Raw genomic sequence first — 18,594 nt, 5'->3', positions numbered from 1 at the left:
TGTGCCACGCCCTCAAATACCAACATGCCACCCGTAACCAGCTATGTCTGTTTGCTGTTTGCGGGCTTTATGCGATCTGCGCGTTCTGATTAATTAAGATTGATTGATAAGGCGACGTATGTGTGTGTGTGTGCGTGTGTCTATAAAAACTTTTTTGCCTTTATTGGCAAATATCCTGCTGGCAGCTACCCAGCTACTATACGGCTCCCATTTAAGGTAGAAACTCCCGCCAAACACTAAAACCAAAAGATGCCCGGCGACGATAACTTGTTTCTGGCTTTTCCAGAGATCCTTTGCCGTCGATAAACGCCACGCTGTGCACTCGATAGTCGTCGATATGTGTACCTGTCTCTCTCTGTGTGTGTGTGTGTGTGTGTGTGTGTGTGCGCGCCAGCCATAAACCAGAAGTTTATGACTCTGTTTGCTCATGGCACATTTAGTTATTTAGTCATGAGGCGCCAGCTCCACCGAACCAAAGCCTCATCAATATTGAGCGATATCCAATGCCTTCGGGGGGCCTTTGTAATCGAACGGAAAATAAATCCAAATCAAGTCACAAATATATGTGCATAAGTTATGGCAGTCGTAAACGACATGAATTCACATAATTCCGCTCTCAACTCTCGAGTCCATTAAGTTTCGGTTTATGGCGAAAAAGAGCGAAGAAATTGTTACCAGATATTACACTATTTATATGACCATTGATTTGACACCCATCTAAAATGCTTAGAAAGTCGATTTGCATTTTGATGAGAATTAATAAAACAGAAAACGAGAGTGCTTCAGCTTTATTCAGCTTGAAGACGCATCAAATATATAATAAATATCCATGAACCCAAAATCATTTCGTGTAGCCTATAAAATTATATTGAAATTGTTTTCTTTATGAATTAAAATCGATTGTTATTGTTTTTGACAATAAATGTCAAACATAGAATCTATAAAAATCGTTCTCTTTTGGAATAAAAAGCAAACTATAGGGTGACAACTAGTATTAGAAACTGCTATTTATCGCCTGGTATCGATATTTATCTTTATTTATTTATCTCGATATATTAAGGCTAGTCGAATTTCATCATTCATTACTTTCATTAACTTATATTAGTTATCGGTTGATGATAGTAAAAACAATCTTAAAGTGCTTACCAACACGAGAGAGAGAGAGAGAGAGAGAGAGAGTGAACGAAAATCTTTGATTCATTATTCTTTAACGATAATATTTAAACATTAATGAAAGGATAGCTGGGTAGCCGGCGGGGCGGAGGTGAGCAACTGCCTCGGCTTATCATCAAAGAATCCATCAGTCGTATCGCCAGTTGGCATCGGGCCCGGCGACGTCAGTGGGGAGCATCGAAAGCAAATTATTTTGTGGCTCGCCAGCCAAAATGTAGAATATAAATAACAAATTATTTACAAACGAGCTAATAAATGTGCGCAGGGGACGGTGGGGAAACTTAATAAATGTTATCAATCAGGTTCAATCATCATTAAAAACTCGGAGAATGCGCAGCAGAAATAATCGATAACGATTAGTTGGCCGAGCCCAATTGACCTAGGCTTTTGCTCTTTTCCTTCTATTTATTTAATTTACTTTTCTTTTTTTTTTTTTTTTTGGCAACATCTTCGTCATATTGGCTAATTAGAGGCGCATGCAGCTGCGGCTGATAGGGGCAGCATATGGGCTACCGATAGCTAATCATGTCTAGCAGCTGTGCGCGTCGCGGCCAGCTGTGGGCTAATCGGTTGATGCTCTTCATGAATTTAAGCTCGGTGCACGTGCCGCAACGCAGCGCGTATCTGTATCTTTGGGCCAGCGGTATGCGAGGCACATATCATTGACTGCGACATATCTCAGCACGCCGACACGTGTACACTGAGCGAAAACATCAAGAATGTGTAGCTTGATTAGAGTCAAGAACTTTGTGCTCACTTCTGCTTGTCAGCTCTTGCTTCAGCTTTAACTTACTCAATTCAAATCATTGTAAACTTTGTTGGTTTTCAATATCTTTTCTCTCTGTGTACTCGATTGCGTAATCTGGGTCAACGAAATACCTGCCTGCCTGCTATTGAATGCCACATGCGGCAGCAACAAGCGTAGCGCTTGGTCTTTGGGTCTTTGGGGTATAGGAAGTGGTGTGTGGATGCAAAACAAAGCACAAGCTAAGTATCCGCAGCCGCTTTACTTCGTAGCACTGCGTGTGTGTGTGTGTGTGTGTGAGAGAGATACAAATGTATCTGTGTATCTATAGCTGGCAGCAGCAGAAACAGCAGGAACAACAAGTCGGCATCCTGTAGCAGCATTTGCTGTACGCCTGCTACGCAACACACATCGGCACACACGCAAACACAACGTCAACACACAGCTCAAGTGTGTGTGCATGCGCATGTGTGTGTGTACGAGTGTGTCGGTGAGCCGGAGAGTCAGCAACAGGAACAAGAATTGGGAACCGAAGGCTAAACGCTCCCAAAATTATATACCAACACTTCTCTCTCTCTCTTACTCTCTCCCTCTCTCTCTCTGTGTCTCAGTCTCCTCTCACCTGACGCCTTTTGTTCGACGCACTTTTATATGGCTCGGCGCAGCCCAAAGGCCATCCCCTCCCACTCCCTCTCTTTCCAACTAAAACTAGCGCTGCACGCTTGAGTCCTGCGTCCTGTGTCCTGAGCATGTGTGTGTGCGTGTGTGTGTTTTGCTCGCTTATCGCTTGCCCCGAGCTTCGAATGGCTTGGCACATTCCGCAGCGATAAGCCAGGCTACCAGACAAACTAACACAAGCGCCCGCAACTCCCCGTTCCCCCTCCACCACAACAAACCCTCTGCCAAACACCTTCCTACCGCCCCCTCTGCCAGCTAGTGCAACTAGCAACAAAAACAAGGATAAGAAAGAAAGCTGTATTAGGCTGTGCATAGCAAACAGTTTAATACCCTGCCAAATATATGATATTTATCATACATAATATAGAAGTTCCTATGTTCATATAGAATGCAAGAAAAGAAAACGAGCTTTTCATTTCTTATTCGATATCTCCTCTTTCACAATTTTGATTAAATCGATTTGGGGACTTGGCTTTAAGAGCCTTATCCAGGCACATTAGATATAAGGTCAACAATAAGCTGACCTGAAAAAGAATTGCAGACGATATCTAAGTCTATGATATAGGCTGTAGATCAGTTGGAGAACGCTAAGATAGAAATGTGTTTTTATAAGCTGTTCAAGACAAAGTAATATGTAAAGTCTTAATTTTCTTTAATATTATTTTCGAAAAAACTCTATAAGCAAAACTTTGTTTCTTAACTCTCTAATAGACAGACGATATAGCGCATAGGTATGCTTCAGTTAACTACAAAAATCGTCATCTACAGCAAGTTTTATTCAGTTAGCTTCACGGGCAGCTGAGTTAACATAGGTAGAGATGGTCTCAGCTGTAGGTTTTTATCTAGCTCGTACACGGCTTGTTGCTTCTTTGATTTCTGGACGTTCTTTGCGTAATTAAGTAATACCCATTGCTAGGGTATACAATTTACTGGTCCGAAACGCTGCGACTTCAATTTAGTGTGCCCCATTTTTGGCGCTCTAGCCCAGTCCCAAAAATTCGACACTGTCGAAATGTTGTTTTATCATGGCCCGAACAGAAGCCGGTCGCTATTTTCACTTCAGTTAATTAAGTGAAGGCGCTACATGGCAGCGTTAAATAGGTTCGTTGTGGGCGCGAGTGTGGGTGTGGGCGTGGCACACAAAAACACACACACACACGCACACGCACACACAGTTTAATCAATCGCCTGAGCCTGAGCATAAAAGCTCTCACCCAACGGGGCACAATGGTGAACAGCGACGAGCGAATCATTTCATTAAACAATTTCATTGAAACGGGGCATTTTCCAACACTGAAAAGGACTTCATTATGCCTAGAATATGCGCCGCATCGCCGCCGCCGCCGCCGCACCTGCTGTCAACTAGCTGTCATTGTTTCAACCGAGTCTCCTGTGTTTGTCCGTGTGTGTGTGTGTCTTTGTGTGTGTCGCGTTGCCGATAAGCAACTGCGCCACATCCTGGCTGGCTGCCTGCCCGCCTGCTTTTGGCCAGCAACGGGTGCGCCCGCTGATAAGGGCCGCCAGCGACAACGGCAAGTGAAAATGTTGAAACGCTCGCAACATGCTGCAACTGTTTGGGGTAGTGTTGGCAAATGCCGCTTTAAACAAGTAGCTAAATTGGATTGAGAAAAGGCTTAATTAGCCAAGAGAACTTTCCTTGAACTTGCTAGCAAGCTATAAAGAAAATAGTTTTTTTTTTTTTTAATTTTAAAACAATTTCAAAAAAGAGTTTTTTAAAAATACATTTTCTTAGAAAAGTCAAATTTTTTTTTTTTATGAAATTCTTTTCTGAAAAAATCTTGGAAACTTAGTAAATAATACTTTTATGGGCTAAATTAAATACACAATACTTTTATATATAACTATATTCAAGCCAAGAAGAAGAGAAAATGTCATTCAAAATATGCCAATCTTAGCTGTCACATAAGCTGATTTGGTCACATTGTTTTGATGCAGCACCAGCCAGTGTTGTCAGTTGTCGGGTGTGCTTCAGCACCTGACCAACACATGATTGCACTAAATTTCAGGCTAACATGCATTTTGCCCCACTGTCACGTGCGCGTTTATCTCGCTTTCGCAGTCGCTGCGACGCGTCGCTGCTGAATGAAAACCCCCCCGAGCAGGCAGCTGGCACTATCCAACACTACACATGGACTGCGACTCCGACTGCGACTGCCTGCTGCTGCTGCTGTGTGCACTCCATTTAAAATCTTTTTGCTTATCGGCCGCTGCTCGCTGCTCGCCTGATTGATGGCCATAGATAAGGCCTAGCCTAGCTAGGGGTCGGGGCGTGGGGTGTGCCAGGGGCTGTTGGCATATTTTGCTCGGCTGTTGTGTGTTCGCTTTGCTGTTGTCCTTGTTGTTGCTGCTCGCTCTCTCTCGCTCTCTCTCTCTGCCAGCTGCATTGCCTGCTGCGCTGCTCCATTTGGCATTGTTTGGTCCCATTAGCGCGGGTGTTATCAGCTCCAGCTCCAGCTCCGGCGAGTCGAGTTGATTCCTTTTTGCGCTTGGCTTTTGCTCTCTCCTCTACCACCCCCCAGCCGTCCCCTTGTTGCCGCCTGCTGAATGGCTGAGTGAGAGTTTGCGATAAGAATGTAAAATATAAAATATGGCGCTCTGGCTGTGCTGCTGCTGCTGCTCCTGCTGCTCCTGCTGCTGCTGCTGAGGAATGTCCTTTTTGTGGCTTGGCCCACAGTTCCCCAACCCCACCCACCCCCCTTCCCTCTCTTTTTACTATCTCTATCTTGTGGCTGTTGCTGCTGCTGCTGTTGTTGTGTGTTGGTATTTTGTCAATTTAATGGCCCCGCGCACACACAGCAATACGTATAGAAACGCATCGGTTGTCCTTGCTTCCCCCCCCCTCCCCCGCCCTATCTGTTTGCCCCTTTGCCAGTGCCTGCCCAGTGCTTGCTTATCGGCAGCGCTGCGTCCTGCGTGCTCCTTGCAGTTTGTCATGCAGTCGCAGTCGCTGAGAATTTATCATTGCCCAGTCACAGGCAGCAGCAGCAGCAGCAGCAGCAGCAACAGGATAAAGGATAAGCGATTTATGTGTGTGCGTGTCCGAGTTTGCTTTAATGAACCTGAACACCAATATACCCACACACACACAAGCACACACATACACACCCACACACCCGCCCGCGCTCACTTGCGTAATTTGTAATTTAGCAAAATTGTTATTATCCTTGTAGTCCTGCTTTTTTATTTGCCACAAACCGCACGCGATTAGCATCTGCCTGCTAAGCATGTCAAAGTTCGTCCAGCTGCTGAACCCCTGCCCTCCCCACCTACGGGGCAACATCGCTCCGGCTGACTTTGGGGCCAAGTTGTGGACATAAATGGTTATGATTTTTATGTTGCCGCCTGACACTCTGGGCCATGATTCACACACGGCTGGCTGCCACTTAAAGTGGCATGCCCCGCCGGCACGCACGCCTTGGTTGTCTGCTGGCCTCACAAACGACAAACGGCAACAATGCGAAACAGCAAAAGGAATGCGCCCAGATAACCAGCGAGCTACGTTTCCGATGTGGCCCCCTCATTTCATTTCCCTTCATGCTGCTACAACCTGCTGCCACATCTTGCCTGTCATCACATGTGGCGCACATCCAGAGGGACAGAGAGAGAGAGAGAGAGAGAGGGAGAGACTCTGACTGAGACATTGTTGTATGCCCTCACACGGCGTGTCCTCTTACTTCACGATTGTTTTTGTACCACAGACATTTGAAGTGAAGTCCTGGTATTTAGTGTCCCAGTCGAAGATCATATCTTTAACGATCTGCCATGGTTCAGACCTAATCATATATCTAATTATAGTATTAAATATTCAAGAATACCCTGTCTAAAATGACGTACGTAGGAATATGGAATATGCTTAAATTACCAATCATCCGATCAGTCAATCAGTGAATCAATCAGTCTGTCGATAAGTCTCTAAAATTGTCAGAGAGTCAGTTAATTGCTAAGCCAATCAATCAGTAAGTCAATCAAAAATTGACTATTGATCACCCAAAGCTATCAATCAGCTTCAACTAATCAATCAAACAGTTAGCCAATCAGTAGTTTGATAAATTACTCAATCATTCAGGCATTTAATAAGTCGGCAAATCAGTCAGTCAAATAAATTCTATGTTAGTTGTTGGCTGGTCAATCAATCAATAAGTCTCTCAATCAGTCAGTTAATCAATAAGTTTTTAAAAAGTGTGCGAATTAGTTAATCAATCAGTCAGACTGTCAGTCGATTACTAAGTTAGTCAATCGGGCTACATCGTGGTCAATCAGTCAATCAATTATTTACTCAATCAGTCAGTCAGTTTAGTATGTATATCGGTCAGTGCTGATGTTGGTGTCCCATTCCCTGAATCTCCCTTAATGTTTCACCAAGGAGCTTATGATTGAATGAACATATAGCAGGGTATACGAAATGCAGTGTATGGTTCATTCGTTTTATTTGCCCCGCTGTCAATTGACATCGTCGCCGCCGTCGGATGATCAAGAAGCAGTCAGACATCGAGACAGTCATCCAGTCAGACGGTTAGGCATTTAGCTGGCACCCTGGGCGGCTCTGCATGGGACTGGAACTGAGGCTGAGGCTGAGGCGTGTGTGTAAAATATATTTTTATTGCACCTTCCTTTTATGATGGCACTTCCGGCTGCGATAGCGCCCGGCCGACGACAAAAACTGTTATCCACTCGAGATCTTGACGCACTGAAGCCGTTGACAGCCGTGGGCGAGCGAGAGAGAGAGAGAGAGGGCTGGAGGGAGAGCCTATTGCAGGTCCTTTTGCCTTGATACGGCAATTAGCTGTGGTTACCATGTGTGCTGTATCTGCATCTTTTGCATTATTGCAACTGTCCTGCTCTATCCCTTGCGCTCTCCCTCCCCTACCTCTCCCACTCTTCCTCTCTTGTTCTCTTCCTCTTTTATACACTTGCTACCTGCTGCCCGCCCGTCATTTGCTCATTTTATGCTGGCGACAACGCATCGGAAGCGTCCGAGGTAAAAGCAAGGCCAGAACGAGTACGTCGAAGATTAAATACCCTACTTTATTTACTGAATATTCTATATAATATATTATGTTCTGATAGTCGACAGATTTTGCATATATGTTAGACGTGTAGCAAAGCTTGTAGATTTCAAATTTAGTTATGTTGTGTTTATTTTATAGATCTCAATAATAATTGTGTATGTATTTTTCATATATTCTATCCGTACATGTGCTTCATATATTAGGCCAGGCCTTGCATATAGTGTGCCAAAGCTAAGATGCCCTCGACTTAGGGTATAATAAACGTTTATGGTTTTACAAGCCACTTTTGAGCACAATTTGCGTGCGGCGACGGCGCCCATTGACGTCGACGTTGACGTTGTCTCAATATCGGTTATAGGATCATTGACACTTTTGTGTCACTCCCGACTTTAGGCTGGAAGTCTGAGTCTGAGTCTGAGTCTGAATTTGGATTTGGTCTTGAGTTTTTATGACTGCGTTTTTGACTTTCGCCGTGTGTCTCTTTAAATGAGTCTCGCCCTCGCCATTCCTTTCTCTCTCTCTCTCTCTCTCTCTCTCTCTCTCTCTCTCTCTCTCTCTCTCACACACACTTCCTCGCTTGCAGGCTTTGTTGTGCTGCCTTTAACGACGTCAAGTTGACGCCGAACTAATTGATGCGATAACTCGTGTTTATCACTCACTTACGGCAGAGACGGGAGATGCAGAGACGGGCGATGAGTGAGACGGGAGACAGGAGTGGAGAGAGGGGAGACGAAAGAGCGACATATTCAAAACAGGCGATGTCGATAACGCACAAATATTTTCGAAAGCGACGTCGACTGCGGCGTCTGCTGCCCCACAAGAAACGTTTCCATTTCCATTTCGATTTTTGTTATCGGGACTGTGTGCATTTCTGCTGCCGCTGCCGCTGCCGCTGCCTTATCCAATATTTTAATCTCGCACTTACCAACGGCTGACTGAACCGAGTCGAGTCGAGTCGAGTCGAGCCCAACTGAACTGAGCTGAAAATGAGTTGGCATCGGCTTTTTGGCTGCAAGGCCAAGCGGGGCAGCCGTTCGGCCGGTAGATAACGCTTTACGTTTTACGTTTTACGACATTTACTACGTTTAAGTGGGCAGAAGGGAAAGGGGTGGGGGGTGAAGAGCACCCGCACCCTGGCACAGCCGGCAACGGCAACAGCACCCGCATAGCCTCGGCTTCCTGATGCATTAAGCATATTTTATGACCACTTAGAGCTCTATGAATGAGAACAACAACAGCAACTACCATAAACAGCAACAAAATTTGTAGACAAAATGAGATCAATAAAAACAGGAAACGAGTCATCCAAATAACTCGCGCATCAATCAGAATACCTTGAAATTTTGAAGGAGTCAAATGAATAGAAAGGAGAAAAATAAGAATTGAAAACGAATAATATGCTTTTTTAACTCTCTAATATCTATAACTAAAGTAAGGAGTTAGTTGTAAGAAAAAAAATCAAAATTTTTATATAAAACATTCAATTAAATATATAGGTAAAGGTTTAAATTTCCGACCCTCACACCGCGGTCAAATCTCATCCGATTTACATGAGGTTAAGCTTTTTAGTGATGGTTTGGTCTCTAAATCAATCCAGTATTTAAATCTGGCAACTTTATTTTTGGTCGAAATTCATGTAAATATGGTACCCACAAATATCATATATATAGTATTAGATCGAAAATTTCCCACCCTAGTAACTTGGTCAATGTTATAACAGAAATTAATTGCAGACTTCTTATTTCCTTAAAAGACGTGTTTTAAAGTCATATCATAAGCATTCACGTACACGTCACACGGACAGCCGCGTGTTGAAAGCCTAGAAGCTCTCACAAGTGCGAAACTAAGCGAAACACACTAATACACGCGCACACACTCACCAATACGCCTGCATTGTGGCATTTCCTTACATCGATTTGTTGTACTTAAGACTTAAAGCCACAGTTTTTATGCCGCAGCAGACTTGAGAATGGTTCCCCAGCCAAGTTGTGTTAAGTGGGCATTGCTTAACTACATCAAGACTGAGAAACGTGGCATGAAATTTAAATCATTTTTGATTGATTGCTAGATTAAGACTCCAACTGGTGGCAATGTGGCAGACAGTGGTGGCAAGCGATAAGGCTGTGCTGTGCGGTTGGTTGGCTGGCTTCAAAGTGCCAAATGAGGGAGTCACACCTTGTGTTTATGTTAATTGATTTAATTTGCGCTACAATGAAGTCATTCGAGTTGTCGACGCCTCATAAATATGCTGAAAAGTACACTTAAAAATAAAAATTGAGCGCTTGAACTTAGAAGAAAGACATGCAACTTTTCTTGAATTTAAATCAATTAAAGGAACATTATTTTGAATGTAAGAACTTTTTTAAAATTAAAAAAAAAGGATATCAATTTTTATTTAATATAAGCCATAGAATTTTTTTCGAGTGTAGAGCAGTTAAAGACGCAATTTTAGAGTTTGGGTGGGACGTGAATACTCTAAAATGAGCTGTAGTAATTGCAAGGTTAGGTTGAGTTGTTCATGCACATGCATATAAGACTAACAGATACCCTCTGCGTTGATTAAGCTGCGCACTTTGTGGCAAGTCTCCGGTTACAGCAACAGCAACAGCAATTGTTAAAGCGGCACAAAACAAAATGCAAAGAAACAAAAATAACAACGAACAAAAAAAAAAAAACTTAAATAGATTTATTTCATGATAAATGTTTGCCCGTTGTTGTTTTGTTTCCCTTTTTTTATGTGCTTGCCACAGCAACAGCAACAACAACAGGCAAATGCTGCTTTTGCTAATCTTAACGACGCATCTGCGAGGCGAACGAAATGAAATAACGCGACTCGCGGCAGCGTGTGGAAAAACAACAAATGCAGCAGCAACAGCAACCGACAACAGCAACAACAACCAACAACAACAACCGACAACAACAACAAGAACTGATGAAATAACCCCCCAACTGCGGCAGCGGCGGCTATTATCAGCGCCAGGATCTTATCAGTCGGTTGCATCTGCGCCGACTTCGCTCCGAGTATTGAGCTCTGAGCTCTGAGCTCTCTCCGAGCTCTGAGCTGAACTCTGCTGTTTGCTGTGCTGTGCCGCGTATATCGAGGTCGAATCGGGTCGCTCTCTCTGTGTGTGTGTGTGTGTGTGTGTGTGTGTGTGTGTGTGTGTGTGTGTGTATGTATGAGCGGGTGTGTGAGCGGGTGTGCCTACACTTGTATGCCCTGTAGGTTTGTTGTGTATGTGTGTGTGTGTCTGCAACATGATTTGCTTTATTATTTGCAGCATGTAAAAACGCGTTGAACAGGGTATTAAATGTAAAATTGCGTAAAATTATAAATACCCTGTTTTTATGAAAATTAGATATGTGTAAGGTGTATATACATTCTAGAAAAAACAGATAAATAAGGTACATCAATTAGTCTATGTAACCTATGTAATCGATATACATATAAATATGATCTTTTAAGCGCACTCTTTCATCTGTACAGTACAAAAAATAGGTTATGTACCAGTCGATATATATGTACATTTGTTCTTTCAAAAATACGGCTCACAGAGAACCGATATATATCGTTTAATCGAATACAGATGCTATATGAATAGATGCGTAACAAAATATCATGTCCATGTTTATAGGGTATCTGTGAGTCGCAGCCATTTCGGTTTTCTAGTTTTATTTAATACTTTGTTTGTAAACTGTTTTCGTGGCTGTTGCCTTTATTTATCAGCAAACGTTGATCTGCCTTTATTTAGCTGCATACATATTTATGCCAATAAATGAGCACGTAATAACAATGACACACATAGCCACACACACACACTCACACACACAACACACACACTCGCACACTCGCACAGACAGCTGTACTTAACATAAACATAATTGCAAAACAATTGCTCAGAGCTGAATGCAACTGCAACAGTTGCAGCCGCTGCCGCAGCCGCAGCGACTGTTGCCACTCGGCTTGTTGATAGTTCATCACCCTAGAAACAGCAACAACAACATTAACAACAACAACAGCAACAACATTAACAACAACAGCAACAACCAGCAGCAACAACAACAACAATTACCATGTTAAGCGCATTTATCAGAAACCTTTTGCAGATATTCACGCATGAAGTGTTTATCGCTGCATAAAACTCAAAAAAACACCCACCAAATGTAAAAATGTATTCGAAACAAAAAAAAAAACAAGAAAACGTGAAAACACAATTAAGGCAAGTCGCAGCTGTTATGCCCTTCCGCTGACATTATCTATAAACATAAAATTATTTTTCCCACCCAATCGAATGATCGATTAATGATCTACGCTTAATTTATGCTAAGTATATTCACTTTATTTAGTGGAAGTGAACGGTTTTTTTTTTTGAGAATTCCACCCGCAATTGTGGAAAATTGGCGGAAAATCTTCGTATGACATTTTTTGCTTATCATTCGATGCACCTCAAGCAAATTTTCGTTCCCAATTTTCTAATCCAAAAGTAGATAAACTTCTAGTTCTTATTTGTTTTGGCGTGCCAAAACAATTATATGAATGCTAGAGACTCTGTGAGAGTGTGCGAGGATTCTTGTCTTTGCCGGCAGGGCCCATGGGCCGAATGGGTATTAGGGTTGCAGGGGGAAAGCAGGGTGTCAGCGACGTAGACGGCGACTTCGACGGCGACGGCAAGCGGCACGTTTAATGAATCTAATTAAAAGTCAACAATGGCAAACGAGATAATCGTCGTCAAAGGCAGTCCAAAAGCAACAACAACAACAATAGCAAGGCCAGAAGGGTTGGCTAGACGAGGGGTCCGGGGTGCGGGGTGATGCTGGTGGTTTTAACGCTTGGCTACGACGCAGGCGCAACATGCGAGCGCAGTCAACGCAGGCAGCGACGCAACCAACAGCTGACTGAGAGCCGAGAGCAAAAAGAGAGAGAGGGAGTGGGAGTGGGAGTGTGTGTGTGTGTGTGTGTGTGTGAGGCAAACAGATAAAATCTGGCAAACGTTTTGCATCTGGAAAAGCTGCCAAGGAAATGAAATAAACCAAAATGCAGATAAAAGCAGGAGATACAAACTAGAGAGAGCGAGCGGAGAGCAAGAGGAAAGAGAGAGAGAGAGTGTAACCCATGGAAAGGGGAGCTGGGCGAGGGAGTGTTGGCTGGCGCTGGCAGCCAAAGCAACATTAAAACAGATCAATGCTCGCTGATAAACACAATGAAAACTGAAAAGCGACAAAGCCCGCAGGGGGGCGCAGAGGAATATGTGGAAATTGCGCGGGCGGTGTCTGGCGGGGGGGTTACATGGAGAATAGGGGCAGGTGTTGTGCCAGGAAATAAGCACGCTGCGAGGCCCAAAGGCTTGAGATAACAGCTGCAGCGGCTGCAGTAGTTGTCAGGCATTTCTTGCAGTGTATGAGAGCGCAAAAGTAACTATAAATAAGAGAAAAATTTAAAAGAAAAGCACAAAATGCTTGTCATACGTTTCTTCACACAAAAATAAATAAAAATAAAAGTAAATAAATTAAAAACTAAAAAAAATATTTAAAAAAAAAAAACACATACAGATACAGCTTGGCAAGCATTTCTCGCAGTGCATAAGATCTAAAATAATATAAATAAATAAAAGAGAAATTAAAAAAATTAAACTAAAACAGAACACATGCAAGCTGGCAAGCGTTTCTTGCAGTGTATGTGCGACCAAAGAAAAATAAATAAAACAACAATTAAAACAATAAAAAAAAAACAGATAAAGCTTGTCAAGCGTTTCTCGCAGTGTATGTGCCCAAAAAAAAATGTATTAAAAAAAAAACAGATACAGATACACAGATACAATTAAACACAAAACGCTTATCACTAAGCAATAATCAGAATTCCATTAGCCGTGCGACGCGATATCGCACAAAAGCATCTACCAGCACACATACACGCGTACACACACACACACACACACACATACGCGCACACTCACGCACACACACGCACAACAACAGCAGCGTTCGCTTTTGTTGAATGTATCTTTGTATCTGTATCTGTAAGTGCACAGCGCACAGCGCTCAAAATTGCAACTGTGTGTGTATATTTGTGTGTGTGTGTGTGTGTATGTGTGTGTGTATGTGTGTTGGTGTGTATCCGTTTTGCTGCTGGTTGGCTGACTCGGCTGCCTTTGCCGGCTGGCCTCGCCAACTGGTTGGCTGCTTCGCTCGATGTTATCTAACTGCGCGCCGCGCTGCGCTCTTATCAGTGCTTTATCAGTTTTTGTTTCGAATAATTTCGAACGATGTTCGTTGCGGCTGGGCGAAGGAAGCGACGGCAGCAGCAGCAGCAGCAACGAGAGCAGAGCGCGAGCAGATATCTTATTTCAGTTGCCACTCAACCGGCGACCGTGTCTGTGTCTGTGCGTGTGTGTGTGTGTGTGTGTGTGTCTGTGTTTGTCGGATACAGATACGAATCCAAGAGACGACTGCGACTTCGAATAGGACTGCCTGGCTAGGCAGGCGGACAGGCGGGCGGACTCTAGATAGGGCTGCAGATAGACGCAACTGGCAGACTGGCAAATGAAAGATAAACAACTTTAGCCAGAGAGACGCAGCCAAGGCGAGCGGGTCGATTGGTTCGAGCGGGGCGAGCGGGTTGGCGGGCGCGCAGTCATCAACAAACATCAGCTGTGCGCGGCGACTGAGACGCGGGCGTCGCTGCTGCGACGTCGTCAGCGTCATTCGGCTGGGCTCGGTATCTCACTTTTGTATCTCACAGATACACAGACAGACAGACGAGTGAGAGAGAGAGAGAGAGAGAGAGAGAGAGGGAGAGAGAGGAAGAGAGAGCGAGCGAGACACTCGGCGCGCAGACAGAAAATTTCATTAGTCAGCCGCTTGGCCTGCGCTCAGTTAGCTCTAGAACGCGAAGCGAACAGCAACGGGCTCCGTGTTCCGTCAATCACAAATAGAAAAACGCGCTCAATCAGTCAATCCGTCAATCATTTGTGCGTCGCGAGCGTGTGCGAGTGTAGCCAAGGCTTAAACATGTGCAACATTGTGGCAAGTGCGGGGCAAACATAAATTTACACTTGCAGCTAACACACAACCCCCCCTCCCCCCTCCTCAATTTGCAAACACCGCTCCCCCGCCCACTCGACGGCTCTTGTTTTTTTTTTTTGTTTTGGATATTTAACAACAAGATGATCAGCAGCCATTCGACAACAACAACAACAGCAGCAAAAGGTGAGCAGCGGCTGATCTGTGAAATCTCTCTCGCCCACTCTCCCTATCTTCTCTCTTTTGCCCGCTCTCTCCCTGTCTCTCTTGCCCTCTCTTTTCCTATCCCTGTCTCTCTCTCTCTCTGCTCGAGTCTCCAGCGACAGACAGCGCAACTCAAGCGAGTGGTTTTTACCCCCAAAGAGTTGAGGCAGCTTTTTGGTTTTGCTTATCAGTCGACTATCTGCGGCTGTGTGGCTACACATTCATTCCTGGACACACACACACACACACACACACACACACACACACACACACAGATACACACACACACATGTGGCTGTGATATCTACAATCTGGCGAATGAAGGAGAAATAAAAAAAACGACGAGGAATTCTGCGGATTGTTGTTATTATTGTTATTATAATTCCTTGAAGTGAATATCAGCAAAATATAATCAAAACGAGAAAACAACAACAACAACAGCAACAACAACGAGTGTAGCTCTAACTTGGACTTGGACTTGGACATGGTCTTCGTCTTCGCCTGCGTCTGGGCTGCGACTGCGACTGCGACTGTGGCAACTACTGAACTACGTTGAAACGCGCGTTGTGTGTTGTGCGTACTTAACAGATGCGATGGCGATATGAGCAGCAGCAACACCAACAACAACAGCAAACAACAACAACAACAACAACAACAATTGAGCAAACATTGTTTTCACCTGAAGCAATTATTCTGTATTATGAATAACATGTATATAGGGGGAAACATGGAAAAAAAAACTACATTCGATTTTGTATCTTCCGCCTGCAGTTATCACAGTTTTAGCTAGTTTCCCGCTAAAACACTGCACTTAACAAAATCGCATAGCTACAACTTTGTCTTAGATCTGGGCACATTAAGAAAACAAACTCAATCAAAGCTTTGCTCTAGCAGTATTGAAAATTAAAGATGGAAAGAAAGAAGCAGTTATGCTTTTTTTCGAACGAAATCTTTTTATATAAACATGTTTTAATTCAATTTATTTATTTATTTGTAATTTTAATTTTTGTAATTTTCACAACTACATTTTTAATTTGTAAACCTTATAAGGCAATTTAATTTCTAAGTGCATTGCAACTGCCTTCTCACTCACTCACTCTTTCTCCCTCTCTTTCCTTTGCTCTGCAGGTGATTGTTCCGATACCACAGAAGAGATGACCGTCGACAGCAGAGGTGAGTGTGACGCTTGACTGTACCTAGCCCAACCACACCCCACAATCCCCAAGCCACAAGCTGCCCCATGGCCCCGCTCTAACCCTTTGCGAGTAGCCAAAACTGTTATCAGTTTGCAGTCAGCAGCGCATTTCCCAGAGGCAGACACGAAAACGGTTAATGCCAAACATAAATTGCTTGATGTGTATGTGTGTGTGTGCGTGTGTGTGTCTGTGTCTGCGTGTGCGGCAGTTGTCGTCTGCTGGCCTGCTGATATTTTGCCAATAAAAATTTAATCTGCTCTCATATCCAGTGTCAGCGCGAGCCATCCTTCTAATTTAATACCAATTTCTCCTGCTCCTCTCTCCATTTATATATATATTCATTTTTTTTTCTCCCTCTATTATCAGCAGGGCTGCAAGCCCAAAAGCGTTGATTGGTCGAGCAAAGCCAAAAGCTGAAGTCACAATCCAGTCAGCACCCTGCCCGGGGCTAAAGCTGCGACTGCGGTTGCGTTTTTGACACCTCAACTGTGTGGAGTCGAACCCTTTGCCGGCTCGAATTCTGTCAGCCCAACCCCAGTCAGCGAGTTGACAACCCCTTTTGGTTACATTTTTTTTTTGGCTCAGCACAGGATATGATGAAGCAACCGCCGCGCCCTGCGCTGAAGTGCTGTCAAGTTGTGCGTGTTTTGACTTAGCTGGCATCATCATTGGCATCAATTTCATATCACTTCATAATCATCAGCAATGTCAACGTTCACCCCAACCCAACGCAGCCCAACTCTAACCCTAAACCTAAACCTAAACTGAACCCCGACCACATTCAATGATGTTCTTGCTCCTGCCGCTGATGATGATGATAATGATGATGTTCGAGTGTGGCGCTGGTCAACCTGCGACCTTTGCTGGTGTTTGGCTTGCTGGAGGGAGGAACGGGGATGGGGGTGGATTGCTGCCACATTCCACGCCATTTCGCTGCCTTCTCAAGCATTCATCATTAATAATCCCCCAGCCGGCAGGCATTGGTGTTGTCCCTCGCCCGCCTTCAGGCCCTACCACGTGGCCTTTTTGTGCTGCGTCAGTGAAAGATTTGCAGCAGTCACACACAAAACACACACACACACACACACAGAGAGACAGCACGAGTGGCCCAGTGGGCGTAACAGCGCGCCAAAAGTGGGCGTTTGTCTGCGCTAATCTTTATCTAGCTGTTGACACTCCATGGCAACGCAGCAGAGCAGCCATCTAGCAACAACAACAACAACAACAACAATAACAACCACAAAAAAGTGTGGCAAAGCGCAGAGTCACATTCCTTTCAGCCTTCTCGTTTACTCTCTCCATCTCTCTCTGTCCTTCTCTCTCTCTCTTTCTGTGTCCACTTGTCCGATAACTGCTTTCGGCTTTTGTGTGTGCGCTTGAATTCTAACCTGAGTGAAACACCTGAAAGGGCATAACAACTAGAGCGAGCTCTTTACTGAGCACAGTGTTGTAAAATGCCAGCATAACCAAATAATTCGATAATACACATCTACAATGCATCAAATGAACAGGCTCTTCACGTGTAGAATTTGTCTTACAATTGCTTAGCGAACACTGGCAATTAAATTAAACTATCTATATAATAATTATCGATTAATAATTAACAATTTCTTAACTAATAATATCGATAATACCATGGTAAGCTCTTTGGTTGTCTCTTTCAATTAAATTTATTTGATACTACAATTCGTATTGTCATCAAATGTGCTTAAGATAGTACTTTTGTTTATGGAATCGATAATAATAAGGCTTTCGATAAATCAATAAATCAATAAAATGAGTACAAGTAGCGGGCCGATAGTTATATCAATCATTATTTCGCTAGAGTTGTCGATAATGATATCGATCTTAACAGCATTACTATCGATAGTGCACGCATCGATTTTTTTTACTTGTACAACTCGATACCATTGTAAATTTTATAATTTTATTGCCGTTGTTCGTTTCACATCACTGACACTGAGCAATTGCTAGTCGTGCACGCCCGCCCGTCTGCCGTATTCCTACATGCACTTTGCGGGCTTTGTTTGTTGCTGATTGCCCAGCCCTAAATAGGGAGGTGGCCGCCCATCGAGGCAACCTTGCGATTGTTGTTGTTGCTGTTGTTGTTGTTGCTGCTGCTCACTTTTGGCGCTCTTCATTTGCTGTTGTTGCTGCTGTGCAATGTACTGTAAGCGCATCTACAAGCTATGTATCTCACTCGCTCACTCTGTGTGTGTGTGTGTGTGTGTGTGGTTTTTATCTGTAAAATTCATGAATGCTTCGGCTTATCTGGCAGAATTGCATACTTGCAGTACCCCAGCGCCTGGCCTCGCCTCAGCAATTGTTGTTGTTGCTTTTGTTGGCAACGTTTTTTGGTTGGTTGCTTTTGCTGCTGCTGCTTTTGCTGCTGCTGCTGCTGCTGCTGCTGCTGCTTTTGCTGCTGCTGCCGCTGGGTGCTTGTCTTCTAATGGCGCTAAGTGAGCTGCCCGCCTGCCACTCCCCCCTTGCCGCCTGGCTGTGCCCACATGCACACTGGAGCGCCGCTCTCTAATGGCATTTTATCTGAGGC

At 44.0% G+C, this 18,594-nt stretch overlaps 1 protein-coding gene across 1 annotated transcript in view; it reads left to right on the top strand.

Moving 5' to 3' along the window:
• The window catches only part of ush (Zinc finger protein ush), a 74,557-nt gene that overhangs the window by 40,246 nt on the left and 15,717 nt on the right, over window positions 1-18,594 (top strand). The window contains exon 3 of the mRNA XM_032438340.2: window positions 15,976-16,020. Within this exon, the coding sequence (XP_032294231.1) occupies window positions 15,976-16,020 (45 nt within the window). The remainder of the gene's footprint in view (window positions 1-15,975; window positions 16,021-18,594) is intronic.

The sequence above is a fragment of the Drosophila virilis genome, chromosome 4 (assembly GCF_030788295.1).
Source record: "Drosophila virilis strain 15010-1051.87 chromosome 4, Dvir_AGI_RSII-ME, whole genome shotgun sequence".
Taxonomy (NCBI): domain Eukaryota; kingdom Metazoa; phylum Arthropoda; class Insecta; order Diptera; family Drosophilidae; genus Drosophila; species Drosophila virilis.
Note: the sequence above shows the minus strand (reverse complement) of the source record. Positions and strands in the feature narration are given on the sequence as shown.